Source organism: Cyclopterus lumpus, chromosome 9 (genome assembly GCF_009769545.1).
Source record: "Cyclopterus lumpus isolate fCycLum1 chromosome 9, fCycLum1.pri, whole genome shotgun sequence".
Classification (NCBI taxonomy): Eukaryota; Metazoa; Chordata; class Actinopteri; order Perciformes; family Cyclopteridae; genus Cyclopterus; species Cyclopterus lumpus.
The window spans coordinates 25,482,500-25,497,099 of record NC_046974.1 but is presented as its reverse complement, the minus strand read 5'-3'; the positions used below and the strand labels follow the sequence as shown (position 1 = coordinate 25,497,099).

Genomic DNA, 14,600 nt, shown 5'->3' with positions numbered 1-14,600 from the left:
CTCGGGATCCTCCTCTGTTGCTCTCCTGACGGTTTCTTCCCTTTTCTCCCTGTGAAAGGGTTTTTTCAATTTTTTTGGTGGAGTTTTTTCCTGATCCGATGTGAGGTCAAAGGTCAGGGATGTCATATGTTTACAGGTTGTAAAGCCCTCTGAGGCAAATTTCTAATTTGTGATTTTGGGCTATACAAAATAAACTAAATTGAATTGAAGGAAGAGAGGCACGACCTGGTTAGGCAGACTGCCACGCCATGAGGCAGTAAAAGGAGAGGTTTTGTAAAAGGACTCTACATTGCTGCTTTTGTTCCGATAAAAATCAACACGTTGTTAAAGTTCCTTGTAGTAGCTTTAATAAGTGCCATCTTGACACTTATTTCTCTTTCTCTTGTTGTAACCCCAGAGGAGATGCGGGGCATAGAGGAGGAGCCGAGCCACCTGTCATTGGTGGTTTGTATAGACAAACTGACCAAGGTGTATAAGACCGGCAACAAACTGGCTCTCAACAAACTGAGCCTCAACCTCCATGAAAACCAGGTAGTCTCCTTCCTGGGACACAACGGCGCTGGCAAGACCACAACCATGTGAGGGAGACCAGTGTGTGTGCGCATAAGCATGTGAAGATAAAAGTCAACACTGAAGATCAGTGTGCAATTGAAATACTAGTTATAAATGTCATGTAACTTTGATACGACCATCCAAGTTTTTATTTTCCAACGGTGGCACTTTGTAACATACAATTACGTACAAGTATGTTGGAGGCTTTAGAAACATATAAATATGTACAACATACACATCTTGCTTGAATTGCCTGACTGTTAAATGCTACTTTACTGACTGCCTACACTGTATTGTCATAGGTCCATCCTGACAGGCCTGTTCCCGCCCACCTCTGGCTCTGCCACCATATATGGTCATGACATCCGCACGGAGATGGAGCGGATTCGTCAGAACCTGGGCATGTGTCCACAGCACAATGTCCTGTTTGACAAGCTGAGTGTGGAGGAGCACCTGTGGTTCTACTCCAGACTCAAAGGCATGGCTGAAGAAGACATACGCAAGGAGATGGACAAGTGAGTTTAGTTCATGGAAAGTCAAACAGACAAATAAAATAAAGCATCACAAGTAACGACAATCAAATTAAATAGGCAAGGATAACAACAAAATGCAACCACACGCAACCAAACACAACCACAATATCACAGTGCGTTCAGATCCTTGGGTATGTCCAGTGTTAAAGACAGCTCTTGTGAAATATCCACAGGAAGTTTAGAATATCATTGACCATAACTAACAAGCACTTTAAAAAAGCATCAAAATAGATTAATCATGAAGTAAATGAAAATATTTCTGTGAGACAGAAGAACTCAGAGCAGCAGAGTGGTGAGTATGGAATGACTCTGTACACCATGCATTATACTGCATGTATGGTGTTATAGTGCAGATAACTACTTATAAAGATACTGTATAACTGCAGTTCTAGACACTGATATGGATCGTGAATCATCTCTACAGCATGGAAATAATTGCTTGGCTTTGTGTGTCCAGGATGATTGTTGACCTGGAGTTATCAAACAAGCGCCACAGCTTGGTGCAGACTTTGTCCGGTGGGATGAAGAGGAAGCTATCTGTGGCCATCGCCTTCGTTGGGGGCTCCAGGGCTGTCATCCTGGACGAACCCACAGCAGGGGTGGACCCCTACGCTCGCAGGGCCATCTGGGACCTAATCCTCAAGTACAAACAGGGTGAGTGGAAACTCGATACAAGAGGATATTCTTAGGTTATACTCCAACAATTATTTTCAAAGAGTTTTCTTTGCAGTTCAGGGTAGTTGTGTATCAAAGAAAGTCAAGGCACTCTTTAACATGCTAATCTGATAATGTATTTTCCTGTTACTATCTCTATTGATAACGAGATATATTTAATGTGGACGGGATATGTTTAATGTGGACATTTAAAATGAACAACGGTCTCCTGGGTGAAAGTCCTGAGTTTGATTGACCCATCCATTATAAAATGACTTCCCATTATTATATAGACAATAAACTGTCACCTGCTCTACACATAGTTCACTGTGCCACATTAATTGCTGAAAAACAATTCCACATTCAATATATCCATGGTTTGCAGAAACATACAATGGAAACGTTTTTACCGGTGACTGGACGGTTTATTAAAGTAAGTAAGTGGGTGAAGAAATGCATCCCTTGAGATTTGCTTCATGTGGGAGTTAAAGGACAAGTCTCGGTCAAAGATAACTAGAGATTCTTTACAGTGGTGTTGGATGCCAGGGCAATGCCATCTACAGAAACCACATCACCAGATAATTGATCTCTGAGGTGTTCAGGGACAGTAAAATAACTTCCGTTGTGTCTGAGTTTAACATCAGGAAGTTGCAGGTCATCAAGTTTTTATGTCTTTAAGACATGCTCAAAGTTTAGCGAGCTGGTTGGTCTCTTCTGGTTTGATCGATAGATATAATTGAGTATCATCTGCATAACAATGAAAGTTTATGGAGTGTTTCCTGATAATGTTGCCCAAGGGAAGCATATATAAGGTAAATAAAATTGGTCCAAGCACAGAACCTTGTGGAACTCTGTGATTAATGTTGGTGGTCATCAAGGCTTCATCGTTTACAAATACAAACTCAGATCGATCTGATATATAGGATTTAAACCAATTTAGTGCGGTACCTGAAATGCCAATCGAATGATCCAGTCAATTGGCAGAGATGAGTCCTTTATCTGATGCAATTAGGAGGTCATTTGTAATTTTCACCAGTGCTGTCTCTGTGGTGTTTTCTAAATCCTGACTGAAACTCCTCAAATAAACTATTTTGATGTAGAAAGTCACACAACTGATTTGCGACTACTTTCTCAAGGATCTTAGAGAGGAAGGGAAGGTTAGAGATTGGTCTGTAGTTAGCCAACACCTCTGGATTAAGAGTGGGCTTCTTCAGGAGAGGTTTAATTACAGCTACGTTGAAGGAATGTGGTACATGGCCTGTTAGCAAAGACACATTAACAATATCCAACAGAGAGGTGCCAATTAAAGGCAACACGTCTTTAAGCAGCCTCGTTGGGATGGGGTCTAAGAGACAGGTAGACGGTTTAGAAGTAGAAACCGTTGAAGACAATTAGTCAAGGTTGATGGAAGAAAAGCTATCCAAATATACACCAGGGCATACAGCCGTTTACAAGGCCACTCCATTAGAGGACAGATTGGCAGTGGCTGAGGGCAAGAGATCCTCAATATTGCCTCAAATATTTAGAATCTTTTCAATGAAAAAGTTCATGAAGTCATTACTACTGAGGTCTATATGAATACACGGCTGTACCTCTACCCCAGGTCGTACAATTCTGCTGTCCACCCACCATATGGATGAAGCAGACCTTCTGGGAGATCGCATCGCCATCATCTCACACGGGAAACTTAAGTGCTGTGGCTCGCCACTCTTCCTGAAGAGCACCTATGGAGACGGATACAAACTGACACTAGTCAAAAAGCAGAGTGAAGGCCGAGGTGAGTGCTCTCTATATGTAATTCAAATTGTTTCTTTAATTTCAGTTTCCCCAACAGATTTACAGTCAAATTGAAGGTAGAACAATGACCCTAGTCCAGGCATTTCATCATACAATGTAGGTCAACCTCACACAAATTACAAAACAAAATTAACTCAATTGATTTTGTGTGCTTATATGTTCTGAATGAGAGAAAAAAGTCTGGAGGAATTGTATGGCGAGAAAGTTTTGAAAATTGCCTAAATATGATCCTAATTTGATGAAAACATTCAAGACCAAGCTGTATTTTTTACTTTTCTATTCTACACAGATCTTCTCTATTCTACACAGATCTTATTCTACTAGTCTTGTTCTACTCAGATATGGGTTTTTTCTACACAGATCTGGTTTTATTCGACTGGTCTTATTCTACAGAGATCTGGTCTTATTCTACTCAGATCTAGTCTTATTCTACTCAGATCTGGTCTTATTCTACTCAGATCTGTTCTTATTCTACTCAGATCTGGTCTTGTTCTAATGGTCTTATTGTACTCATATCTGGTCTTATTCCACTGGTCTTATTCTACAGAGATCTGGTCTTATTCTACTAGTCTTTTTTTACTCAGATCTGGTCTTGTTCTAATGGTCTTATTGTACTCATATCTGGTCTTATTCCACTGGTCTTATTCTACAGAGATCTGGTCTTATTCTACTCAGATCTTGTCTTATTCTACTCAGATATGGTCTTATTCTAAACAGATCTGTTCTTATTCTACTCAGATCTGGTCTTATTCTACTGGTCTTATTCTACTCAGATCTGGTCTTATTCTACTGGTCTTATTCTACTCAGATCTGTTCTTATTCTACAAAGATCTGGTCTTATTCTACTCAGATCTGGTCTTATTCTACTGGTCTTATTCTACTCAGATCTGTTCTTATTCTACAAAGATCTGGTCTTATTCTACACAGATCTGGTCTTATTCTACAAAGATCTGTTCTTATTCTACTAAGATCTGGTCTTATTCTACTGGTCTTATTCTACACAGATCTGGTCTTATTCTACTCAGAGCTGGTCTTATTCTACTCAGAGCTGGTCTTATTCTACTCAGATACGGTCTTATTCTACTCAGATCTTGTCTTATTCTACTCAGATCTGGTCTTATTCTACTCAGATATGGTCTTATTCTACTCAGATCTGGTCTTATTCTACAAAGATCTGTTCTTATTCTACTCAGATCTGGTCTTATTCTACACAGATCTGGTCTTATTCTACTCAGATCTGGTCTTATTCTACTGGTCTTATTCTACACAGATCTGTTCTTATTCTACACAGATCTGGTCTTATTCTACTCAGATCTTGTCTTATTCTACTCAGATATGTTCTTATTCTACTCAGATCTGGTCTTATTCTACTCAGATCTTGTCTTATTCTACTCAGATCTGTTCTTATTCTACTCAGATCTGGTCTTATTCTACTCAGATCTTGTCTTATTCTACTCAGATATGTTCTTATTCTACTCAGATCTGGTCTTATTCTACTCAGATCTTGTCTTATTCTACTCAGATCTGTTCTTATTCTACTCAGATCTGGTCTTATTCTACTCAGATCTGGTCTTATTCTAAACAGATCTGTTCTTATTCTACTCAGATCTGGTCTTATTCTACTCAGATCTGGTCTTATTCTACTCAGATCTGGTCTTATTCTACTCAGATCTGTTCTTATTCTACTCAGATCTGGTCTTATTCTACTCAGATCTGTTCTTATTCTACTCAGATCTAGTCTTATTCTACTCAGGTCTGGTCTTATTTTACATAGATCTGGTCTTATTCTACACAGATCTAGTCTTATTCTACACAGATCTGGTCTTATTCTACTCAGATCTGGTCTTATTCTACTCAGATCTGGTCTTATTCTACTGGTCTTATTCTACTCAGATCTGGTCTTATTCTACACAGATCTGGTCTTATTTGACATAGATCTGGTCTTATTCTACTCAGAGCTGGTCTTATTCTACTCAGATACGGTCTTATTCTACTCAGATCTTGTCTTATTCTACTCAGATCTGGTCTTATTCTACTCAGAGCTGGTCTTATTCTACTCAGATACGGTCTTATTCTACTCAGATCTTGTCTTATTCTACTCAGATCTGGTCTTATTCTACTCAGATATGGTCTTATTCTACTCAGATCTGGTCTTATTCTACAAAGATCTGTTCTTATTCTACTCAGATCTGGTCTTATTCTACACAGATCTGGTCTTATTCTACTCAGATCTGGTCTTATTCTACTCAGATCTGTTCTTATTCTACAAAGATCTGGTCTTATTCTACTCAGATCTTGTCTTATTCTACTCAGATCTGGTCTTATTCTAAACAGATCTGTTCTTATTCTACAAAGATCTGGTCTTATTCTACTCAGATATGGTCTTATTCTACTCAGATCTGGTCTTATTCTACAAAGATCTGTTCTTATTCTACACAGATCTGGTCTTATTCTACTCAGATCTGGTCTTATTCTACTGGTCTTATTCTACTCAGATCTGTTCTTATTCTACAAAGATCTGGTCTTATTCTACTCAGATCTTGTCTTATTCTACTCAGATACGGTCTTATTCTAAACAGATCTGTTCTTATTCTACTCAGATCTGGTCTTATTCTACTCAGATCTGGTCTTATTCTACTCAGATCTGTTCTTATTCTACTCAGATCTGGTCTTATTCTACTCAGATCTGGTCTTATTCTACTGGTCTTATTCTACTCAGATCTGTTCTTATTCTACAAAGATCTGGTCTTATTCTACTCAGATCTGGTCTTATTCTACTGGTCTTATTCTACTCAGATCTGTTCTTATTCTACAAAGATCTGGTCTTATTCTACACAGATCTGGTCTTATTCTACAAAGATCTGTTCTTATTCTACTAAGATCTGGTCTTATTCTACTGGTCTTATTCTACACAGATCTGGTCTTATTCTACTCAGATCTGTTCTTATTCTACTCAGATCTGGTCTTATTCTACTCAGATCTGGTCTTATTCTACTCAGATCTGGTCTTATTCTACTGGTCTTATTCTACTCAGATCTGTTCTTATTCTACAAAGATCTGGTCTTATTCTACTCAGATCTGGTCTTATTCTACTGGTCTTATTCTACTCAGATCTGTTCTTATTCTACAAAGATCTGGTCTTATTCTACACAGATCTGGTCTTATTCTACAAAGATCTGTTCTTATTCTACTAAGATCTGGTCTTATTCTACTGGTCTTATTCTACACAGATCTGGTCTTATTCTACTCAGAGCTGGTCTTATTCTACTCAGAGCTGGTCTTATTCTACTCAGATCTGGTCTTATTCTACTCAGATCTGGTCTTATTCTACACAGATCTGGTCTTATTCTACTCAGATCTGGTCTTATTCTACTCAGATCTGTTCTTATTCTACAAAGATCTGGTCTTATTCTACTCAGATCTTGTCTTATTCTACTCAGATACGGTCTTATTCTAAACAGATCTGTTCTTATTCTACTCAGATCTGGTCTTATTCTACTCAGATCTGGTCTTATTCTACTCAGATCTGGTCTTTTTCTACACAGATCTGGTCTTATTCTACTCAGATCTGGTCTTATTCTACTGGTCTTATTCTACACAGATCTGGTCTTATTCTACATTACATTACATTACATGTCATTTAGCTGACGCTTTTATCCAAAGCGACTTACAATAAGTGCATTAAACCATGAATCCAAACTCAGAACAACAAGAATCAAGCAAGTACAATTTCTTCAATAAAGTAAAACTACAAAGTACTATCCGTAAGTGCCATTTAAGTGCTACTGAAGTGCTATCGGTAAGGGACATTTAAGTGCTACTACGGCATTTAAGTGCTACCTATTCAAGGTATAGTCGAAAGAGATGTGTTTTTAGTTTGCGCCGGAAGATGTAGAGACTTTCTGCTGTCCTGATGTCAATGGGAAGCTCGTTCCACCAATGAGGAGCCAGCACAGCAAACAGTCGTGATTTAGCTCGAAGTGAAGGAGCTACAAGCCGATTGGCAGAAGCCGAGCGAAGTGAACGAGGTGGGGTGTACGGTTTGACCATGTCCTGGATGTAGACCGGACCCGATCTGTTCGCAGCACGGTACGCAAGTACCAATGTTTTGAAGCGGATGCGGGCGGCCACCGGTAACCAGTGAAGGTCGCGGAGGAGCGGAGTAGTGTGGGTAAATTTCGGTCGGTTGAAGACCAGTCGAGCTGCTGCATTCTGGATGAGCTGTAGAGGTCAAATGGCATTAGCAGGAAGACCTGCCAAGAGGGAGTTGCAATAGTCCAGCCGTGAGATGACCAGAGCCTGGACCAGAACCTGTGCCGCCTTCTGAGTGAGAAGAGGTCGTATTCTCCTGATGTTGTACAGCATGTACCTACAGGAGTGTGTTGTTGCAGTAATGTTGGCAGTCAGGGAGAGTTGACTGTCGAGTGTCACACCGAGGTTCCTGGCAGTCGGAGTCGGGGCCAACACTGAGTTGTTGAAGGTGATAGTCAGGTCGTGGGTGGGAGAGCCTTTTCCTGGAAGGAGGAGAAGTTCAGTCTTGTCCGGGTTAATTTTCAGGTGGTGTGTGGACATCCACTGAGAGATGTCAGTCAGACAGGCAGAGATTCGTGCTGCTACCTGTGTTTCAGATTGGGGAAACGAGAGGATCAGTTGGGTGTCATCAGCATAGCTGTGGTAGGTGAAGCCATGCGAGCGAATGACAGAGCCAAGAGAGTCTACACAGATCTAGTCTTATTCTACACAGATCTGGTCTTATTCTACACATATCTGGTCTTATTCTACACAGATCTGGTCTTATTCTACACAGATCTGGTCTTATTCTACACATATCTGGTCTTATTCTAAACAGATCTGGTCTTATTGTACTCAGATCTGGTCTTATTCTACTCAGATCTTGTCTTATTCTACACATATCTGGTCTTATTCTACACAGATCTGGTCTAGTTCTAAACAGATCTGGTCTTATTCTACAAAGATCTGGTCTTATTCTACACAGATCTGGTCTTATTCTACACATATCTGGTCTTATTCTAAACAGATCTGGTCTTATTGTACTCAGATCTGGTCTTATTCTACTCAGATCTTGTCTTATTCTACACATATCTGGTCTTATTCTACACAGATCTGGTCTAGTTCTAAACAGATCTGGTCTTATTCTACAAAGATCTGGTCTTATTCTACACATATCTGGTCTTATTGTACTCAGATCTGGTCTTATTCTACTCAGATCTGGTCTTATTCTACTCAGATCTGGTCTTATTCTACACAGATCTGGTCTTATTCTACTGGTCTTATTCTACACAGATCTGGTCTTATTGTACTCAGATCTGGTCTTATTCTACTCAGATCTGGTCTTATTCTACTGGTCTTATTCTACTGGTCTTATTCTACTCAGATCTGGTCTTATTCTACTGGTCTTATTCTACTCAGATCTGGTCTTATTCTACTGGTCTTATTCTACACAGATCTGGTCTTATTCTACAAAGATCTGGTCTTATTCTACTCAGATCTAGTCTTATTCTACTCAGATCTGGTCTTATTCTACTGGTCTTATTCTACTCAGATCTGGTCTTATTCTACTGGTCTTATTCTACTCAGATCTGGTCTTATTCTACTGGTCTTATTCTACTCAGATCTGGTCTTATTCTACTGGTCTTATTCTACACAGATCTGGTCTTATTCTACACAGATCTGGTCTTACTCTTCCCCGGAGTCTTTGTGCCTCTTCACCTCATAGGGTCCATTGGACCTGGTTGTGTCTGAAGCTGGTCCTGGCTCCTGAGTCCTGACTCCAGATTGTAAAGCTCTCTGAGGAGAGTTTGTGATTTGTGATTTTGTGGGTGATACAAAATAAACTACTCAGATCTTGTCTTATGTGTACGCATACAAGGAATTTTACTCCAGATTTCCGGTACATACACAGAAATAGACAAATAAACAAAAGAAATATATAAAAATGAAAATGTAGCTACTATTTACAAATATAAATGTATATACAAAAGTATATGTATATATATATATATATGAACATAACTAACACAACAATACTGACAGTGAATGGGTTAGGGTTACAGAAAGTATCATTTAATAATGGCTATGAGAAATGTTGAAAGTGTTGAGGTTGTGTTAAAATTGTTATTGAGAAAATATGGCATATTGGCACTACTACATGTACTACATGTAGTTATTACTACATTTGTGTGATAAAAGTCGTCATATGTGCCAGTCATTGTTAGCTGTGAGGACGTAGAACCTGCCTCAGCTACCTCTTCTCAATTCATCTAGACATTGGCCTGTGTTTTTTGTAATAGGTGGTTCCATGTTGTCTTTTCCTGTCTGATTCTCCTGTATTTTCCTGTCCTCCCCTGCTCTATCCATCCATCCTGCTGTGTGGTCTCCTTTCACCCTGCAGCACCGGGCAGCCAGCTGCTGCCTCCTTCGTCTCTGCCTCCATCCTCCTCTCTGTCACCCTGCTCAGAAGCTCGGGTCACCCAGTTTATTCGCCAGTTTGTGGCATCATGCCTGCTGGTGTCTGACTCCAACACTGAGTTGTCCTACGTCCTGCCTTCTGAGGCCGTCAAGAAGGGCTGCTTCGAGAGGCTGTTCCAGGTACACACACGCTGACACACCCAACACCATGTGGTCACCATGTCTATAACTTCAATATTGCGATACTGTATAACTTAATATTTGTATTGTTTAAACAAAGATTATGAGTCTCCTATAGGTGTGCAAGCCTACCCTGCTCGATTATATTGATGTTATTATTTATTGTTCAGTAGTATTTAGTAAGGACAGAGAACCTTGTGCCCAGGAGGACTTAAGAATAACTCAAATAAGAAGAATGGTTCCAGAGGTTGCAGGACATGCACATGACATCTATTGCTTCTGTCCATCCGGGGAGAGGGATCCTCCTCTGTTGCTGTCCTGAATGGTTCTTCCCTTTTTCCGCGTGAAAGGGTTTTTTCTATTTTTTGGGAGTTTTTCTTGATCCGATGTGAGGTCAAAGGTCAGGGATGTCGTATGTGTACAGATTGTACAGCCCAAATTCGTAATTTGTGATATTGGGCTATATAAAATAAACTGAATTGAATTGAATGCTGACCAGCCCTGTAGCGTTAGTGTTCGTTGACATTCACTTGTGTTGTGTGTGCCTCCAGGCTTTAGAGCAGAGCTTGGACAGCCTGGCTCTGACCAGCTACGGGGTGATGGACACCACCCTTGAGGAGGTTTTCCTCAAAGTATCTGAGGAGGACCAGTCTCTGGAGAACAGTGACGCTGGTGAGACCACGTTCCTCTCATGTGTCTCCAGATAGCGCAATCCACTACATTTCTAGCCTTCATAAATTAGTCGTGGCTTTCTCAACAATAATAGATTTCTGCTAAATGTGTACTGCCTGAAATAAAGCTCTGACTTTAGATTCAGACTTTAGAATATTCTCCTTCTCTCTCTGTCCTTTGGCAGACATGAAGGGTTCCCCAGGGGGCAGCTCAGTGGGGAAGACCTCAGTGGGTTCAGGAGGGCTGGGGGCGCCACAGGGTGAGACTGGACCTTCAGTGGAGAGTGAGAGGCCGGAGGTGGAGCTGAGTAATCTGGTGAAGTGCTCCAGGCTGAGTCAGAGCCAGTCCTCCCTGAAATCCTCCTCGTCCATCGGCTCAGTGAGGGGGGATGAAGGGGGACTGTACGCAGACTTCTATGGAGATTACTGCCCACTCTTTGACAACGGCCAAGAGCCTGACTCTGCCAGCCTGAGGGGTAAGACAACAAGATAGCAGACGTGCTGTGTCAGATACTGAGCCTCCAACCAAGAGATGTTGGTTGATACATCACATCATTTCTTTTTCAGTGGCATGTACCGGTCCTAGTGATTTAAGAGAACTTGCTTAATCAGCAATGTTCTTGTACCTAGAATGTTTGCCAGTTATCCAGACTAGGTCCATGTCCTGTACGGATGGCTCCACCAATGCCTTGATCTGAATGAATTTGGAGTTTGAATGTGTTACTGAAATTATTCAAAGATAAAGACAATAAGGTAAACGATAATACAAAATAAATCTTCTGTTCACCATACAAGTGCACATTTTCCAACCCTCCCATTTTTCTTTGCCCTCTCACGGTTTCCTCCCGTGGTAACAATTATATAGTATTCCTCGTGATTGATAAGAAATGTTCACATGTTTGTTCCTTTTTGTTATTTTTGTTTGTGTATAAGTCCTATAGGTCTAAAAATCGACTGTTTCTTTACCGGGGCGACAATACGGCGACACCAAATGTCGTTTCCACTCATGACCGTGACACTGAAGAGAGCTGCTCTTCCTCCTCAGTGAGTGAGCGATGTAGAGAGCAATGGAGCATACACTAAGAGAAAGAAATACACAACCAGATGTCAGACGCCCTGGAAAGAAGAATTCCTGTGTCTTATAAAAAAGTTTTAAAGGGAAGGGCGTGCATTTTTTTAAAATCTGTGGCAACAGCAAGCATTTAAAGATGGCCACCTAAGGGGCAGGACCTAAAAATGTCCTCCAGGTCTTCCTGCTGCCAGTGTGACTGACTCAACTTGTTGTGCTAGCCTCAGCACATGTTGCTAACACCGGTAACACCGGGGCGGAACTCTTGTTTGTGAACTTTGATTCCACATTCGATTCACAGCTTCAGATATCTTGGAGTCATTACAGACAATAAACTTGAGTTTTGATGAAGACTGCATGTCATCGTCACACTCAGAGCACCGCCTTGTGTTGTTTTACAGACACATAATTCCACCATCACCACGTCAGCCATTTTACCAGCATTCCCACTCCCACAAGCTCACATTAACAACCAAGCCACCACACAGCACTCACCACCAGCAGAAGACACTGATCACCATGTCACATTCCTACCATCTGGTCGGGGATACAGGACTTCAAAATGGAGAAGAGCTCGCTTCAGCAAACATTGTCTGTTCTGCAATAGCAGCCATGAACAACAAAATATACTTAGGAATTAGGGAATTGTCCTCAAATAAATCGTCATTACAGCAGTGATCATGGCAGACCCACCTGGCGGATATCTTTTCTAGTTTAATTAATTTGACCATTTTATTTCCCACCTTTTCACCTCCAGGAGATGCAGAGAACCCCTCGTCCCCAGAGCCACAGGTCCTGGAGGGGCAGGGCAGCTTCAAGTTGGAGGGTTGGTGGTTAAAGCTAAGTCAGTTCCATGGCCTCATCGTCAAGAGGTTCCACTGTGCCAAGAGGAACACCAAGGGCCTCTTCTCTCAGATCCTCCTCCCTGCCTTCTTCGTCTGTGTGGCCATGACCGTGGCCTTATCTGTGCCTGAGATTGGTGAGATTTGACATACATGGTAGATGGTAGGTTTCTATGCTGCTTCTCAGGACCAGCTAAGGTATACAGGGCATTCCTTGAAAAAGCAGGTGAATGTGGTATTGCTGAGGTTTTTCGTGCTGATGATTATACTGATTGGTGATTAGTTTAGTATTTAGTATTCATGTTGTTATTCTGCCCTATTGGGGTTAATCACATTTACCCACCTCTAAATCTGTCCCTGATAAGACAGCTGGAATGAAAAGGAACAGGACTTGTGCCACTGCAGTCCTTTAGGCTCTCCTTCCTAAGCCTAGGCCCTTTCCCCATGTTGTTGCGTCTAAGGGACCAATGGGGACAACATTTTTCTAAAGTTTTGAAGCGTTTCTCGTTTGTTATTGTGTGTCAGTTCGAAGTCTCCTTCTGAAAACACAAGTCACTCGAACGCAACCAACTCTGACAGCAGCAGCACTTCTCTCTTCAACTCTCACGTGTCCATGAAACAATAACAAGAACAGGGAAAGTGGTTTATTCTCTTTAGCGTTATTATCATAATGTTGCCATATTAAGATGAAATGTACTGTATTGTTCTGCAGGGACATTTGTCTTGGGCTCCAAGCTGCTGCATCACACAACACACATACATATGGGCATAGAACATATATCATTCATAAACATGCGTAAATGCACATGTTTAGTGTGAGAAAGTAAAAACCCAATATATTCAAATGATAAAACCAGGTGTAATTAATCACTCGGTTTTATCAATAACATCAAAAAAGTATTTTTTGCAGCGGAATAAGATTAGATTAGAGAACTTCTAAAGTCTTGACACGCATTTTAGCAGCAGACACAGAACAACATTAGCATTCTGTGTGTTTCTGAAGCAGCTCAATGCTCCTCTATGTTCACCAGCTGGTCTCTGCTAGCAGGTGGGGAACAGTTATGATTGGGTTATGATGTCCACGATGACAGGGCTGACACTGACCCGTAAGAGACACTTTGGAGAGCTGAGAGGAACTGCATTGTTTATGACTGATCAGTTTCACATTACACATCTAAAGTAATGTGATCCATTGTTAATACAAAAAGTGCAGCTTTGATGACTCCTAGCATTTAAGCAATACTTGGGAAGATAAAAGCATGTAATGCAACTTCCTGGTGCACGGGGCTCCTGCTGAATGTTGAGATATCTGCTCATATCTTGCAGTTCTCTAAGTGTTACAAACATCTTCATTGTTAGTGTTTACTTATGAAGTAAATCAAATAATGATTCTGTCTGTCTTGTTTTACAGGAGATTTGCCACCCCTGATCTTGTCCCCTTCTCAGTATCATAACTACACCCAACCTAGGGGCAACTTCATCCCCTACGCCAACGAAGACAGACCCCAGTACAGGTAGGATGACAGACAGCTTTATTCACAGTGATAGTGATAGTGCCAAAGGTCAGAAGTTTATCATTCATACAGATTCATTTTCTACCTTATGACCTTTGGCAGGCTCCTTAACAGAGAAACTGTCAAAGTGTACAAAACTAAAGAGATGTATCTAACAAAACTAAGCAACTGCCTCTTTCGCTTCTTCAAAGTCTGCTGACATGTGCAAATATGATAGTGAAGATGGATGACAAGAGAGCTCTCAAAGCGATCCCCTCCTGATGGCTGGCTGCAGTCTAGACAATCGATCCCACCCCTCCGTGTTCGGGAAGATAAACTAAACTAATAAAATCTAAGTCCACGACAACTTAAGTTTGGTT

The 14,600-nt window shown here is 41.0% G+C and overlaps 1 protein-coding gene across 1 annotated transcript in view; it reads left to right on the top strand.

Annotated features, from left to right (window-relative positions):
- The window catches only part of abca2 (ATP-binding cassette, sub-family A (ABC1), member 2), a 71,375-nt gene that overhangs the window by 41,541 nt on the left and 15,234 nt on the right, over window positions 1–14,600 (top strand). The window contains exons 20-28 of the mRNA XM_034541928.1: window positions 398–578; window positions 855–1,067; window positions 1,543–1,739; window positions 3,343–3,516; window positions 9,949–10,145; window positions 10,697–10,817; window positions 11,002–11,292; window positions 12,643–12,864; window positions 14,139–14,241. Of these exons, the coding sequence (XP_034397819.1) occupies window positions 398–578; window positions 855–1,067; window positions 1,543–1,739; window positions 3,343–3,516; window positions 9,949–10,145; window positions 10,697–10,817; window positions 11,002–11,292; window positions 12,643–12,864; window positions 14,139–14,241 (1,699 nt within the window). The remainder of the gene's footprint in view (window positions 1–397; window positions 579–854; window positions 1,068–1,542; window positions 1,740–3,342; window positions 3,517–9,948; window positions 10,146–10,696; window positions 10,818–11,001; window positions 11,293–12,642; window positions 12,865–14,138; window positions 14,242–14,600) is intronic.